Source organism: Spinacia oleracea, chromosome 1, assembly GCF_020520425.1.
Source record: "Spinacia oleracea cultivar Varoflay chromosome 1, BTI_SOV_V1, whole genome shotgun sequence".
In the NCBI taxonomy this organism is placed as follows: Eukaryota; Viridiplantae; Streptophyta; class Magnoliopsida; order Caryophyllales; family Amaranthaceae; genus Spinacia; species Spinacia oleracea.
In genome coordinates this window covers 10,443,514-10,459,288 of record NC_079487.1, presented here as the reverse complement: position 1 = coordinate 10,459,288, position 15,775 = coordinate 10,443,514, and the positions used below count along the sequence as shown (strand labels likewise).

Sequence of the window (15,775 nt, the reverse complement as noted above, 5' to 3'; positions counted from 1 at the left end):
CTAGATCTAGAAAACGTGGGAAAGTGATTTTAAATTCCGAAGAAGAAGGTAATAGCGTAGTTGATAGCAGTTCGAGAAGTGAGCAAGATGTCAGTGACGATGAGGATTTTAAGGCTGATGGCTATCAAGACTTAGATGATGATGATGATGAGGTTGTACAGTTGGATGTTGGTAGTGGTGTGAAACGGAAGCGGGGGCGATCTAAGGTTTGTTTTTCCCGGTTGTAGTTTAAGTAATATAAGTATTAGCCAAATATGTTATTAATGAAATATTGATTTGGGCAGGGAACGGCAACCAAACCGGTGACGACCAAAGAACCGATGACAACCGAAAAGAGAGGTGTCGTGGAGAAAGTCACTCTACACACACGAGTATTCACGGTGGGTTGATTTAAAACTATGTAGTTGTTGAGTTGCTTTGTTATGGTGTATATAGAAACAAGTTGCCTACTAATGATTGTGTTTAATTTAATTGTGCAGGACAATAGTTTGATAAAGGGGGGTGAAGTGAAGGAAGCCCGGGGGGTGTTGAAAGTCCTACATCGTGAATTTAAAGGACGGGTATGAATTCCCATTCATTGTAGTTGTTGTGTTATTAATTAAATGTGAAATGTCTGTTGTTTGTTGTGAAATTTGGATTATTTGTGTGAAATATGAATATTGTGCATTTGGGTGGTCTTTGGTGAATGTATGTGGGAGACACATAGTGATTATAGAATTGGATGAATGTGATATCGAGTAGTTAATATATGGCTTAAGTAGTTTGGTACCTTAAGTAAAGATGTGCCTTTTGTAGTTGACTATAATTGAGCGAGTAATGGAGAACAGGTTTGTTTGTCTGTTGATGTAATAGTACTATCTGAATGTATCTTTTTAATATTTTAAAAAATATGATACAGATAGTATGTATTTGTTAGCAGATAAATAATGTTAGCAGATAGTATGTATTTGTTAGCAGATAAATAATGAAATTTGTTAAATCAGTAAGTAAATTTGTTTGTGATCTAAGATATGAAAAAATGAGAATGAAAAATTTGTTTTTACAGACGGCAACCATAAACTGCAAAGTTGAAGCCTTTGGAAGAATATTACACAGGTTTGTGAATTGGGATTCGGAGGCCTGTATCACTTGTGCAGGAAGAACTTACCCCATAACTTTGTGTATTGGTTGATGACACGTGTGGACCCTGTAAATCAACTTTTTAGAGGAACGAATGGAGTAGATGTCCCAATGAACAAAAACCAGGTTAGGTGGATACTTGGTCTTCCAAATGGGGAGAAGGTAATCCCCACGAATGAAGGTGATGCTGATGAACAAATGAAAACCGCGGCCCAAAATGTACTAAGGTTATATGGGCGAAAATGGCAGAGTGTAAACCTTAGGAAGCGGTCTTATATGATTTATACAGATGCAATTCTGGTGAATCCAAAATTTCTTGAAAGATTGGAGGGTGATTGGGGGGAAAATGACGAGCAGGAGTTTTAGACGATGTTCTTGATAGCTGCACTTGGGATGGTCCTATGTCCGACACAATGTGGAAGATTAAGTGCCGGTACGATATATGCGTGCACACTTGGAATGCAGTCAAGGCAATATGATTGGTGCAAGCTAGTGTATGATTTCTTCATTGAAAGGGCCAAAGTGTTCTGTAGGGACTTCTACACATACGGGTGGACCAAAGGAGTAGGTGCTTGCACCATGTTTTTAGTGGTGAGTGTCCTATTAAAAGCACATTGTTAATTATTGATTTGAATGATTCTGAAGTGTTTGTGTGAAATCAGATTTTGTATCTGGATCGACTCGATAAAATTCCCGTGCAGTGGGGCATTTTCCCTAGGCTGAAGGCATGGGACATGAAGGAGATTCTTGAAGCTAAGAGAGCTTATCGAGAATCTGGAAAAAAAGGAGACTACGGTGTTCTAGGGGTAAGTAAAAATTTTGCTTAATTATTGTTTTGTGGAAATTGTTTAATTTTAGTGCTGACTTGTATATATAGTTTCATATGGAAGATGAGTTTGCGACGGAATTTATGTATATATATTAAAACTTAGTAAAATAAAGAAAATATTGACGGGGTATTAACCTTGCAAATAAAGTAAGGTTAATAAGTCTAAAACATTTAATCCAACGATGTTGACGGGGTAAAAATATTTCAGTTGTGAATACTGTACCTAGAATAGTAATATTAATAAGAATTTGTGTATTTCTATGTTGTAGTGTGTTGTGGTTGCGTACGAGAAACACAACATCCGAGGGCCACCAAGGACAGTCATGGTCCTGTGTGAAGAGGTGATTTTTTGTCCATTTCACTTCAATATTGGGTTAAACAATTTTGTATTGAACAAATGTATCGTTCTTTGTCAATTTTAGGTATATATTCCGGTAATGGACAATGAAATATTGAGGTTAAAACAAAGGAAGAAAGGAAATAGTGAAAGGATTCCCATGAAGATGAGACAGATGGCTAAGGAGCGGGCAAAAAAAAACAGTGTTAAGTTAGAACGATTTGAACTCGATATGGATACCGTAAATGAGGAGGCAATTATAACACCTCCCCCACCCCGGCCCGAATCTCTAAGTGAACGATGCCAACAGGTTACATCCTCCCCACCCCCACAACACAAGGTGACACCTCCCCTCCCTTCACCAAAGGTTACCCCACCTCAACCAAATGTTACTTCTCCACTTCGTCCCCCACCTCAACCAAAGGTTACTTCTCCACTTCGTCCCCCATCCTTACCCAAAGTAACTTCTCCACTACCTCCCCCATCCCCACCAAAGGTTACTTCTCCCCTTCCTCCCCCATCCCCACCAAAGGTTACTTCTCCCCTTCCTCCCCCATCCCCACCAAAGGTTACTTCTCCCCTTCCTCAATCCCAAGCAAACTCTACTTCTCCACTTCCTCCCCCACCGTTACCCAAAGTAAATTCTTCACTTCCTCCCCCATCCCAACCAAAGGCTACTTCTCCACTCCCTCACCCATCTCCACCTAAAGTAACTTCTCCACTCCCTCACCCATCCCCACCAAAAGTAACGTCTCCGCTTCCTCCCCCATCCCCACCACAGTTTACACTTCCTCGTAGTCCCCAACTTTGTGTTGATCCTATTGGAGGTGCAAACTTGGAAGCGGTGGTTAATGAATTAATGGAATCACCACTACCCGGGAGTTTGGATAGGGAGAAAGGCAAAGCTATTGTTTGCGGTTTGTCAGCCGTTCCCCTAGGACATGATATTGATTGTGACAACAAGATGGATGGGCTCCTTGCTTCAAGCGCCCTACTTTTTCAGAGGTCTCGTCCGCGTCGTGGGAGGAAAAAGAGGGTTGCCCTAGCTGATAGAGGTCGTGGGTGGTTTACCAGTGAAATTAAAAAATTCAGCTATAACCTTGTTGAGTTTGTCAACCACAATGGTGGTTTACTTTCGGGTCGCGGTAATTTGAAAGGATTGAGGTATGTAAATTACGTTGTTGAGAAGATGAAAATGTGTCCAGTTTCATAGTTCGAATCAATGATTGTTTATGATTGTGTTTTAATAGCCTGAATGTGATGATTAAATGTGGAGATGGGAGCAATTGTAACATGCACCAGTGCAAAGGAGTGGCACAGCTGAATGGTTATGTTCATAAGCAGGTAACTGGTGATGACATAGTGAATTCAATACAATATGACATGTTTAAAACAATGCAATATGCTTTACTACCTCTTTATTCAGTTAATCACATCAATTTCTTAATTCAATACAAAATATCTTAATTTTTTTATTATGGATTATACAAATTTACAGTCATTTGAACTACACTTTTTTTAGTTATAGTTGGTTGATATATTATCAGTACTTATAAAATGTACTATCTGACATAAATATTTTCTCTAAAGTCACACATAGCAAATTTTAGGCTGTCGCGTAGCATATTAACACTATCTTCTGTGTACCATCTTTGTGTAGCATTTTTGGTTGACAAATAACTTTGTTTTGAATTGCAGTATGTGGACACGGTTGCAAAACTCTACAATTCCATGTGGGCTAGCAAATATTTAGGGAGGAGTATGCGGTACATGTTGACCTCCGTGTTTTCGGTAATATGATTTTAACATTAACCATAAAGTAAATACTTATTTGACATAATATATTGATTATTACATGAAATAAACAATTATGTCACATAATATGGGGTTACAATTTCACATAATACAAGAAAAGGTAATGAAGTTTGTTGCAGACTGCCGTGATGGTGTGCATAATTCCGCGGTAGATCGGAGTAGATTAGCAAATTGGATGTCAAAGGAGAGGGAAAAAATGAAGGTAGCATCCCATTTAGGAGAAGAAGATCAGCACACCGAAACCGGTACAGTTTTTTCCAGAATATCGGAGGTAAAATTGTTTTAATACTTATGATGTAAGTTAATATTTTGGAGTAGTTGTACTTTTATTTATAACGGTGTAAGATTACGCTATGCAGTTGTTCATTCCAGTAATTGAAAACTTGGGACCCCATACAAACCATTGGTGGTGTCTTGTTGTATTTGCTGACCCACCAACCATATACGTGATTAACTCCTTGATTACCAATCCTGTGGAAGAGCGTAAAAATAAAATCGATGGACTGGTAAAAACGAAATAGGAACGCATTCTACTTACTGACTTCATTAAACGTCCAAATTGTGTTAATTGTGCTAATGCATTATTTTGAATGTTTACAGCTTATTGGGGTTGACAAGCTCCTTTTCGGTGGTGAAGATGGAGATGGTTGGGGCGAGCTACTTTCGCGGAAAAGGCGTCGAATGGATATAGACATCCAGAAAGACACGTGCGTATTAGTTTAATGTTATGTTTTAGTTGGGTTTTATTATTCATATGTTGTGTAGTTCTGAAGGTTTACATTTTTCCGCAGCCATAGTTGTGGTGTCCGGATGCTGCTAGCTATTAAGGACTTCGCTGAAGGATACGAGTCGCTCAGCATAACGGACTTGGAAGAAGCGCGACGGTTGTTGTTGACCCAGGATATTCTTTCCCCGTTCAATTTGGAGCGGGATCGTATAAAAGAGCTGGTGAACGGTGCCAACATGAAAAAACTTTAAGGTCATATGTTGATTATGTTGTTATAATATTAAGATTTGTGACATTACCAGAAAAGCCCGCATGGATGGTTGTACATGGCAAGGCCCATAAGAACAAAAATCCAATTTGAGTATGCTTGTGTTGCACCCCAATGGGCCCAATGAACCCTTGTGTTGGACCAAAATGAACCCCTTTAACCCATAATCACCAAATATGTATGTTAGCCCAATGTACTTATTCAATAAAGCACACTTGTGTAGTTGTGTTCAGATTGTCACATAGGAGCACACATAAACAAATATTCATTTATGATTTCATATTTCTCGGTCAGTTAATTTAAATATATATATATATATATATATATCCGTTAAAAACTATAAACGACGACCTGACTATTAATCTTAATTACAAGTTAGAAACATGGAATGAGTACAAGACGTTAATTTTACTAGAATAGGGTCATTTAGTTCGAATACGAACCGGGATGGCGTGGGCGATGATCAATTGTAACCTAGTACAGTTAACCGCAGAAATTATTGGAATGTGGTGTAGGCGCTCATATAGTCTATAGATGTCGTCTGGTGGGGTTATAATTAAGTAAGATTATACCTTTTAATTTGAATTTGGCAATGGTAATTTTGTACTTTGTAGTGTGTTACTTTGAGTTAGGGCTCTTTGAATTCAATATAATACTTTGTAGTGTGTTACTTTGAGTTAGGGGTTTGTGAATTCAATATAATACTGGACTGTTTCTTGGGTCATTTTAGGAGGATTTTCCAGGGTGGTCGATTTGGTCCTATATAAGCCCGACAACAGTCCAGTATTATAATGATTTCCAAAGCCCAGTAATGCGAATCCACATTTGGCGGTTTTGTATAAATATTGGTTACCATAGGCCAGTAACTAAAACCCAAAAAATCAGAATTCAATTTGAAAATCCAAAGCCCAGTATGTAAAACCCAATAAATCAATTACTTATTTTTTCCTTGTGTAAAACCAAAAAAATCAGATTATTTTGTCCAAGTAACAAATCTTTAACTTGAAAATTCAAAGCCCAGTAAGTTCTGATCCCAAAGCCCAATAAGTAAAACCCAAAAAATCTGACTTCAAGTGGTCCAAGAAACGGACCACATGAAGTCTGATCCAGATCAAACTTAAGGTGTCTACAGTATCTATTATACTTCCTCTTTTCCAGAAATATCGCACCATGGTTGACTTTACTCCTCTAACCATTACATTGACTCTTAATATTTTAAATCGTGTGCAAGTAAAACTTATGAAAATAAAAATTAGGAAATATATATCGATACGAATCTAACATGACCCCACATGACTAATATTTCATTACGTACGATCACATACAATGGCCAAATATGTAGTGTGAATAGTGTAAAAAATAAATGGTGCGATATTTCCGGAACGGAGGAAGTTTATATCTATATATTTATTTCTGTGTGATGATTGGGTGTCGAAATATGTTTTGTATGATCTGACTTGAAATAATTTTTATAAACCGACCCAACCGACCCGTTTGTCAGGTCTAGTCCCCTATTTATTGTATATGTGGAATTTGTTTATTTGTATAATTGGATAAAAATATCCAGGTAGATAGTATATATTATTAAATTAGATAAAAAAGCGGGTTTTGTAGACAATTATGAGATGTGATGATGTAATAGTTGTCAAATTCTGTGGAATTATTCGGGACATGACAGACATGACTACACCATGCAACCATTCTGCACCACCCTTCCAAATCTACAAAATAAATAGACTACTAGGGGCCATTATGTTATTCTTAGATTCGCTTACGTATAATCAATAAAAAAAAGAGAAAAATAAATAAATAAAATATTGTATTTTCTACTCCTTTTGGAAATATAGTAACATTTTCCTATAAAATGCATCTCCGATACATTGTCCCTCAAACATTAAGAAATAGCTAAAAACCTAGTTAAAAGCTTTCTCGTCATGGTTGATCCATTTAACCATGTCTTTTTGAGATTACCCTCCCCAATTTCCATTACATACAACGCTCCTCCTAACAGAGACATACCTGAAGCAAATATCAACAATCTTAATTTTTATCTGAATGAATCTAAGGTGGAGATCTTTGATGCCATTCCGGTTGACGTCATTCGTAATATAATAAGAAACGAAAAATACGTCAATTAAAGAGTATAAGGAGATGAAAACACTAAATGATGATTTCCAAGTACGTCCTGCGCACCTCCCCAACGTGTCCGACCTTTTTGGGCTTAGTGAAGCCTTCAAGTTTTACATCCTGGGTGTTTTAGCAAAACTTGATGAAACAAACTCCAGCAAATACATTCATGACCATGTATTAAACATGGTTGATCCGCGACCAGTAATCAATTGGGCAGGCCCATTATACTTGTTAGCTGGGCCTACTACGATCCGTATGGCATCGTACTCGGATGCAGTCCATGTCATGGAAATGCATCGTGATAATTGTATTAGCTTTTTCGAAATATTTCGACTAGACCATAATGTAAGGTCGCATGAGGTTTTCGTAAGGTGCGAGAATTATGCTCGGTGGCCTGGTTATTACCATGTACCAAATTGGTCAAGGTTTGTCTGTTGGAACGTTAGGGGAATGGTAAGGGAATCTTTTATTGAAAATTTCCAGATTATGTACGTCTTACATCGACCCGTCGTAGTTGTTATACTCGAGTCGAGATTGTCTTTTGAAAACATTGACCTCATTGTGGAAAGATTACCCGCTAGGTATGTTTATTCCACTTTTGGCCCAGTTGGTTTTGGTGGTGGGGTTGTAGTATTATGGATGGATGTATCTGTTAGCATTGTAAACGGATATCATAACAGGAGGGAGACGATGGTAGCGGAATTTGCTTTCGAGGTAACACTCTTATAGATAAATTTACACTTTACCATATTTGGTCATTACAATTAAGCTTTTATGTGGTACTTTATTTTACAGGGCATTGCACCGAGACCATCGGCCAGGCGTAGATTATTCAGAGGCGATGATGCTGGTAGTTCATCCACAACCTCACGTGATATTCTAGATTAATAAGAACGTAGATTAAAATATGGTCGTCTGTGTTAAACTAAGTTATCCAAAATTGTAATGTTTTCTATTTGAAATAATAAATAAAAACGTAGTTATTGTTAAATATTTATAGTGTAGTCAATGTATTAATTACTTGTGTGATTGATAAATAAATATTAATGAATAATTAAAAATTGGTTAAAAATAATGCAACACCATTAAAGCACTAAAGACATTTAATTAACTATATATTGGGCCAAATAGTCACTTAACACATGACAAAGCAAATTAATAACTTAACACGTTAAAATAGGACAATATTAAAAAAGATTATATATAAAAAAAAGATATTATGCCATTTTATCTAAATTAACACCAATTGTCACACGACACTGTTGTAATAGGAAGTTAGGGACTATAGTTTTACCCATACTAGTTAACAGGCTAGTCTTAATTGATAAAGACATATATAATCGATCCGTTGACAATATTGGCACCCTCAACAGTGTGTAAATCAGTTAGCTTTTTCCCTTGATGCATAAATTCAATGGTCTTAGGCTGCACACACATTGCCTCAGCATAAGCAGCATACACCTTTTCCATTGTGTCTGTAACTTTAGCCTCAACCGGAAAATCTATCGGTTTGTTATACACTTATAAGCCTCTTAACATAAGTATTTACGTTCATTCCCTCGACCTGTCAAGCATAAAAATATATACGCGTTACAATGATGAAAAAACATGAAGATGTACAATTATGAAAATGTAGTTTGTCCTTACAAAAAACTTCTCCGTTCATTCCCTCGACCTGTGACACAAAAAACTTCTCCGTTCTTAATGTTAAGCTCTTTAACAGTGACTTTGATTTTTGGGAAACCTTTATGTCCTGCCCTAGTGATTGAAAATTCTTGGGCTGGATAACCAATTCGACGCGCGTAATCATTGGTTATTCTGATCATAGTTTCATGTGGGTGGAGTACGTATTTAACACCTGGATCGTCTTCTGACTCGCTCCTAACCAAAATTGTGACCATGCCTAAGGGTAGGACAGGCGGGGAAAAGGGTACTGGAGGGTATGAAAAATTTGGTGTTTGTGCTAATTTTAGACCCCAATTATTAACTTTGGGTGACGGACTCGAACAAGTGGATGAGTTCTCGTCAGATGATGTGCTAAAGGGGTTTGACGTGGCTGAGAATGTCATGGAAGTGTATGTGGAGTTGTTTGATGGAAATGAAACGTATGAGTCCGACGCGCCAGAGGACGAGTATGCAGACAAAAGAGAAGGTGGGTTAGATGATAAACTATGACCATAAGAAACAGACATTCTCTATGAGGATAAGTTGACAATTTAGGGGGTTTTTGGTAACACAAAAGTGATTATTCCAAAGACACAAGAACTAGTTGGATTTCGTAATAACAATAGTTGTTGTATTTATAGTGTTGTCTTTAAAACCCTAGAAAGGGAATGCATGTGTCACTAGTGGATGGCCTTTTTCGGCGCCAATATGGACACCACTTGGAGCAAAATGGCGCCAATATATATATATGTATTATTTAGTAATTTAGTCTTGTAATGACATATGGGTGATAATAGAAGTAAAGTATTTATGTTATTATATTTAAACTTGGAATGACATGTTTTCAATATAACAAAATGTCTTGGGCGCACATGATGTAAAATAAGTCTATCTTACAATTTACTAATTTTTACATAGTTTTTATTAATAAACTACAAAGTAAACTTATTAAAAAAAATCATTTTTATAATAATTAATTATTGTTTAGAATTACTAATGTTTACATATAATTACTAATTTTTAAGTTTGTTAGTAATGCTAAAGTTACAGACACAATTGATCTAAAATGTAATACAATTTAGAATTACTAATTTTAACATAGAATTTTATAATTACATTGTATTGAGTCATTGGTTTATAGAATTGCCAATGGTTGTGGTTTATTGAATTAGGAAAAAAAATAGAATTTTTACATAGTTTTTAAATGGTTGTAGTTTTGTATTTGAGTCATTGTTTTATAGAATTTCCAATGACTTGAAGCTCTTCAAGTTTCCTCCATATGAGCGGGAAACCTTGGGAACATTTCCAAAGTCACAAACTTGGCGCCAAAAGACAAAACAAGTGTATACATTCCTGTCATTAGTTGTTTTATAAACTTCTAAGGATGTGTAAAATTTCGTTCTTAATACTATAGGAACATTTGAAACATTTAAGCTTAGCCAAATATATAGTATACTACAGCGTATAGTATACACTATTGTATTATAAGTTCTTATAAAGGCGAATAAGTTCCAATAATGATTATTATAACTTCGAATCGAGACGAATAAGTTCCAATAATGAGGAATCTCAATGTTCACCAATTAATCTATAATACGCGTGAAAAGTATTAAACAAATCCAAAAAAAAAATGTAGAAAAATAATGGCAAATATATTATTTTTGTAAGTAATCGAACCTAAAGTATTGGAATTATTGTAAATTTTGTTATATTTGTCATATACTATGAATGTGCCGTCATCATAGGAGTTTTGGCAAAAAATGGGAACACAACTTAGATGGGTTATATTTATTTTCCTAACAAAGGAACTGAAGGACACAAGTATAATTTTATGGATAATATTGGGCCGCACAATACTGTGCTTGATTGAGACATTTGTGGGGGGAAATACTGTTACGAATACACATGTGTCAGTATTATTTAGATTTCCAAATATGTCTAAAGTCTAAACCAATGGTGGTGAGAAACGTTACATTTTACAAAAATAAAGTATATTGTTGTTATTGTGTTTTGTAATATTAATGATATCATTATGTTTTTTTCCAAATTATGACGTTGGCTAACAAGTTAATTACTTTCATTTAATCTATAATATGACATATTATAATAATTTGATAGTTTGCCAATTGATTATCCCCTAATTTAAGGATCTTCGTTCATGAAAACAACTCGTTCAAATAGTTGGCTAGTTTATTAAGTTACTAGTTCTTGACTACTTATAAGAATTTTAGTACGTCTTATTACCATAATAAGTTATTTAGTTCTAGTACGTCCTCATTATAAACTTATAAAATAAAAAATTATCAAATTATATTTGACGGTTATACATGTTTGTATAACTAATTAAACTAATTGCTTATCCTTAATGTCTTTTAATTTGTATTAATGGAATGTGTAATTCGTCATAGTAACAATTTAGGAATATTAGTAAAGCGAAGATCGTAGGATCCTACATTGATTACGATATAACCAGAAATCCGGATCGGTGGCGTGTTTATTGTACCATATTGTCTTAGTATCGTAAGATTCGCGTAAGATTCGAATCGGGAGTTTAACGACCATAAGATCTAAAGATCCGAACTGGGAGTTTAACAACCCTAAGTATAAGATCTAAGTTAAGCTCGTAAGATCCTACATCGATTAAGATCTAACCTAAGATCCGGATTCGAATCAGAAGATCCTAACTCGATTAAGATCTTACCTAAGAACCGGATCAGTGGCGTGTTTTTTGGATCGTATAATCTAACCTAAGAACCTATAGTCGTAGAATCGTAAGATCCTAATTAGAAGTTTAACAAACATACGATAGTTAGTACGATCTAATCTTGTTGTGCGTCTAAGATCCGGATTAAGTTCGAAAACATGCAAGCATCGTGCGTCTAAAATGATCCGGATCGTACGATCCTACCAGAAGTTAATGATCTACCTAAAGTTAATCAACACTGAGTATAAGTTCTAATTAAGTTCCTAAGATGTGCGTCGTCTAAGTTCGAAAATAAATAGGCAAGAAATGTGCGTCGTCTAAGTTCCTAAGATGTAATAAAAGTGCTCACATAGTCGTATAAGTTCCAAAAAGCTCTTAGGATAAGCAAAAAAACGGCGTTTAGGTTCCAATGTTGGAATAAAAGTTTGAATAATGTACATATTTAAGAATAGGGCGTATCTATTGTGATACCATAATCTAATTGACCTTATTGGATAGGATTTACGGATATCGGATATCCAATTGATCTAAAATGTAATTAGTTAACAATATCTAATGACACCCGTATTAATGTAATTAGTTAACAATATCTAACAAGCATGTTTATTAAATTGTTAATGTGTCATGGAAGACATACCAACTTCATCGTGCAACTCATTCCCAATTGGTTAGTATTACAGATTATTAGTGTCTTGATGGATTGGTAATACTTTAAATGGAAAATTGTAGCAAAAAAATATTAAAAAAACTTAATGTATTCCTGCATTTCATTGAGCCGCATAATTCTGATGGTGATGTGGTGATGGAGACATTTGTGGAGAAGATTTGTGAAACTGTTCACATTTGTCAGGTATAATTACAAGTCAAAAAAGTCTACAAAAATGGTAAATAAGGTCACATCAAAGGACAAGGTTGCCTCCTTATCTCTATTATCTACACCGAGCATCACGCTTATCTTTCTGGAAATAAAAACCGGATTTTAAAAAATCACTATTCATAGCAGTGACTATATGATAATATTACATAGCATAGGCAAATTTTAATTTAAATGACCAAATTGTTAATATGATTGTTAAATTTAAATGACCAAATTGTTAATATGCAATTTTAAATGACCAAATTGTTAATATGATTGTTAAATTTAAATGACCAAATTGTTAATATGCAATTTTAAATGACCAAATTGTTAATATGCAATTTTAAATGACCAAATTGTTAATATGCAATTTTAAATTACCAAATTGTTAATATGCAATTTTAAATTACCAAATTGTTAATATGCAAATTTACATTTAAATGACTACTTTTAAATTACCAAATTGTTAAGATGCAAAAAATCACTATTCATAGCAGTTCGGACAAGAACGTGTTTATAAACTAGTCCTACTTACCTACTAGATTTTGCTTACAACTTTGTATAAATAAATAGAGCAGTAGAGCGTAATCACTTTTATTTATAACAACTAGAGTTGTCTGAAACAGTACTTATCCACTATCGAGTGACATTACAGATCTTGTGGCAAAAGTTGTGAACATCCATCACTTCTTAAACTTTTAATGGGTAAAAGCATACAAAATAAACTTGTTTTTAATGTTTGCACTTTGAATAGTGTGCAAATCAGTTAACATTTTCCATTGGTGCATAAATGAACGTCCTTGGTGCGCGCACCCATAGCCTCAGCGTAATCCACATACACCTTCTTATGTTTGTCCAGCCTCGACTGGGAAATCTATAGGTTCATTATAAACGGGACGCACAATAAACCTCTTTAAGTAGGTGTTTAGATTCGTACCTTCCACCTGCAAATTAAGTAATGTTAGGACAACTGTTATCATGTACGACTCTGACAAACAACTATAAAAACATGTTATTTAAAAAACAAAACAAATATATGCATGAATAAATAAATTTTTAACATACGAGGCCTACGACGGTAAACACCTCCCCGTTCTCAATATTAAGTTCTTGGACGGATTTATCCATTATTGGATAGTGTGTAAGACTCCTTCGGATAGATATGTTGCGGACAGCATAACCTATGCGTTTTGCATAATCGTTGTACACACAAAGCATAGTTTCATCTGGATGGAGTACGTATTGAACACCTCGATCATGTACCGACTCGCTTCTAACCAAAATAGTCACCACGCCAAGGGGAAGTGAAGGTGGTGAAAATGAGGTGGGTTGACATTGACAAAAAGGGCCTGGTGATGATCTAAGGGTCAAAAATTCAGCTTCACGTGCACCATATAACGCACGAAATTAAGACGTGGAAGAGTTGGAAGATTTAGAAAAGTTTTCATTTGAGCTTGATGCGCTAAAGGTGTAGTTTGATCCATTGGATGCGATTGCAAAGATAGAATGGTTGGAGTCCGACGAGGAGTACGTGGGCAAAGTGTTACCAAGAGATGAAGACATGGTTGGTCAAAGATCGGATATTGAGAAGATAAGGTGGAAAACAATAACACAATTAATTTAAGTTGCACGGGTGTTTATATAATCGTATGTCCGTTAATTTGGCGCCAAATAAGGGGACTTTCCCGCCCCTTTCATGGAAAAAGTTTGCCGCCATAATAGCCACAATAAGAGTGTAGAACTCTTTTAAGAATGTAACGAAAATTAAAGGCATAATGACCTTAAATGAATTAGTATACGAAAATTAAAGGCATAATGACCTTAAGAATGTATACGAATTCTTAATTAAAGGCAGAATGTATACTACAATTGTTCATGGGTTTAGCGTCCAAATTACAAACTATAATACTCATTTAATCCACACTTGTGTAATAGTTACTTTTTATTTATAATTGAACCGGATGATAAAAAAAATAATGACGAGTGAAGGAGGTAGTCTCAAATTTGCAACAATAAAAAGTCGGAAAAGATTATCTGATTTATTTCGTTTTCTCCTATTAGGATAATTAATAACCAATGTATCATACTCGTGGATTATGGATATGGTTTAATTTGTTGATTCATATTGACTTAATATTATTTCTAACCCAAATATTTATAATTGAGTGAGTTGTCACTTAAACGTATTTTATTGTTATTAAAAGTTATATTTTCAATAGAGGTATATTATTGAATATCTATAGACCTATAAACATAGGCACATAGTCTTATAGAACTAGATATTTATAAACTTATAAAAAACATAAAGTTACATAGTTATATAGTGATAGACTGATAGCCTTATATAGTTAGTCATATAGTGTTGTACAATTACACGTTCCGTAAACTATTACAGATGTATATCCGTATAGTTACATTCTTGTGTTGTTTTAGTTAAACAGTTAAAAACTATATATGATCATCACTAGCAGTTATTATTTTATTAGAGTAATCATTAGTAATTGTTAATTTGTTACAAACTTAATGTATTATAGAATTACTATAGTCACATTCTTGTGTTGTTTTAGTTTAAAGTTAAAAACTATATATGATCATCACTATCAGTTATTAATTTATTAGAGTAATCATCATTAATCTTTATTTTGTTACAGACTTACAGTATTATAGAGGTTATGTTACGGACTTACATTATTATAGAATTACTATTGTTAGACTTGTAAACATTAAAAACTTACTTTACTTTATGTTTATAATGTGATAGAAATATAGAATTATACATTTGTAAACTTATAATCTTAAAAAAACTTATATAGTTGTAGCTAATACAGTTATTTACTTTTTAATAAACGTTTGATAACCATATAGTTATATAATTATGTAGTTATAGTTTTACAAAGTTTATTGTATGGTTATAGGCGTAAAGATGTCAGCAATATTTAAGAAATCCAATTTCTTATATGAAAAAATTATGAGTTGTGCACGTAGACTTTATTATCGAACCCTATATGTATAATGTGATATTAATATAGAATTATACGGTTGAAATTGGATGCGATCAAGCGAACGCAAAAGCTGTGTTTGGGTGACAAATTGTTAAAAGTTTAACTTTTCATTGTTTAATGTTTTCTCAATAGGATCGGAAGAAACATCCTTTATGTGTCACAAAAAGTTGATTTCAAAAAGTGAATATGTGCTTTGCTAATCAATCTATTGGATGAAATTTGAAATATTTAAAAAAAATAGTGATGACATTTTCGACCGTTGGAAAGCATGTTACATATATATCAACACTACATACAGCAATCTTGTAACCATATCTCCCTAG

At 34.5% G+C, this 15,775-nt stretch overlaps 2 protein-coding genes across 4 annotated transcripts; both read left to right on the top strand.

The window, feature by feature from the left end:
* The first annotated feature begins 318 nt into the window (after positions 1-318).
* Positions 319-5,357, top strand: LOC110778216 (uncharacterized). Of its 3 annotated transcripts, XM_056835014.1 has the most exons (12): positions 319-380; positions 480-560; positions 1,046-1,710; positions 1,782-1,925; positions 2,218-2,289; positions 2,371-3,449; positions 3,536-3,629; positions 3,984-4,077; positions 4,196-4,371; positions 4,460-4,606; positions 4,701-4,807; positions 4,892-5,357. In XM_056835014.1, the coding sequence occupies exons 3-12, from the start codon at positions 1,489-1,491 to the stop codon at positions 5,076-5,078; spliced, it is 2,322 nt and encodes a 773-aa protein (XP_056690992.1). In that variant the 5' UTR covers positions 319-380; positions 480-560; positions 1,046-1,488; the 3' UTR covers positions 5,079-5,357. The 3 variants fall into 3 exon arrangements, 2 of the variants coding, with proteins under 2 accessions (XP_056690992.1, XP_056690993.1); XR_008926297.1 differs by lacking the exon at positions 4,460-4,606 and having other exon boundaries at positions 4,196-4,345; positions 4,892-5,032; XM_056835015.1 differs by lacking the exon at positions 4,460-4,606 and having other exon boundaries at positions 4,892-5,356.
* A 1,718-nt stretch (positions 5,358-7,075) lies between these two features.
* Positions 7,076-8,113, top strand: LOC130462738 (uncharacterized). The gene is made up of 2 exons (XM_056831586.1): positions 7,076-7,939; positions 8,021-8,113. Exons 1-2 carry the CDS (start codon positions 7,247-7,249, stop codon positions 8,111-8,113), a joined length of 786 nt encoding a protein of 261 aa, XP_056687564.1. The 5' UTR covers positions 7,076-7,246.
* Positions 8,114-15,775: the final 7,662 nt, after the last annotated feature.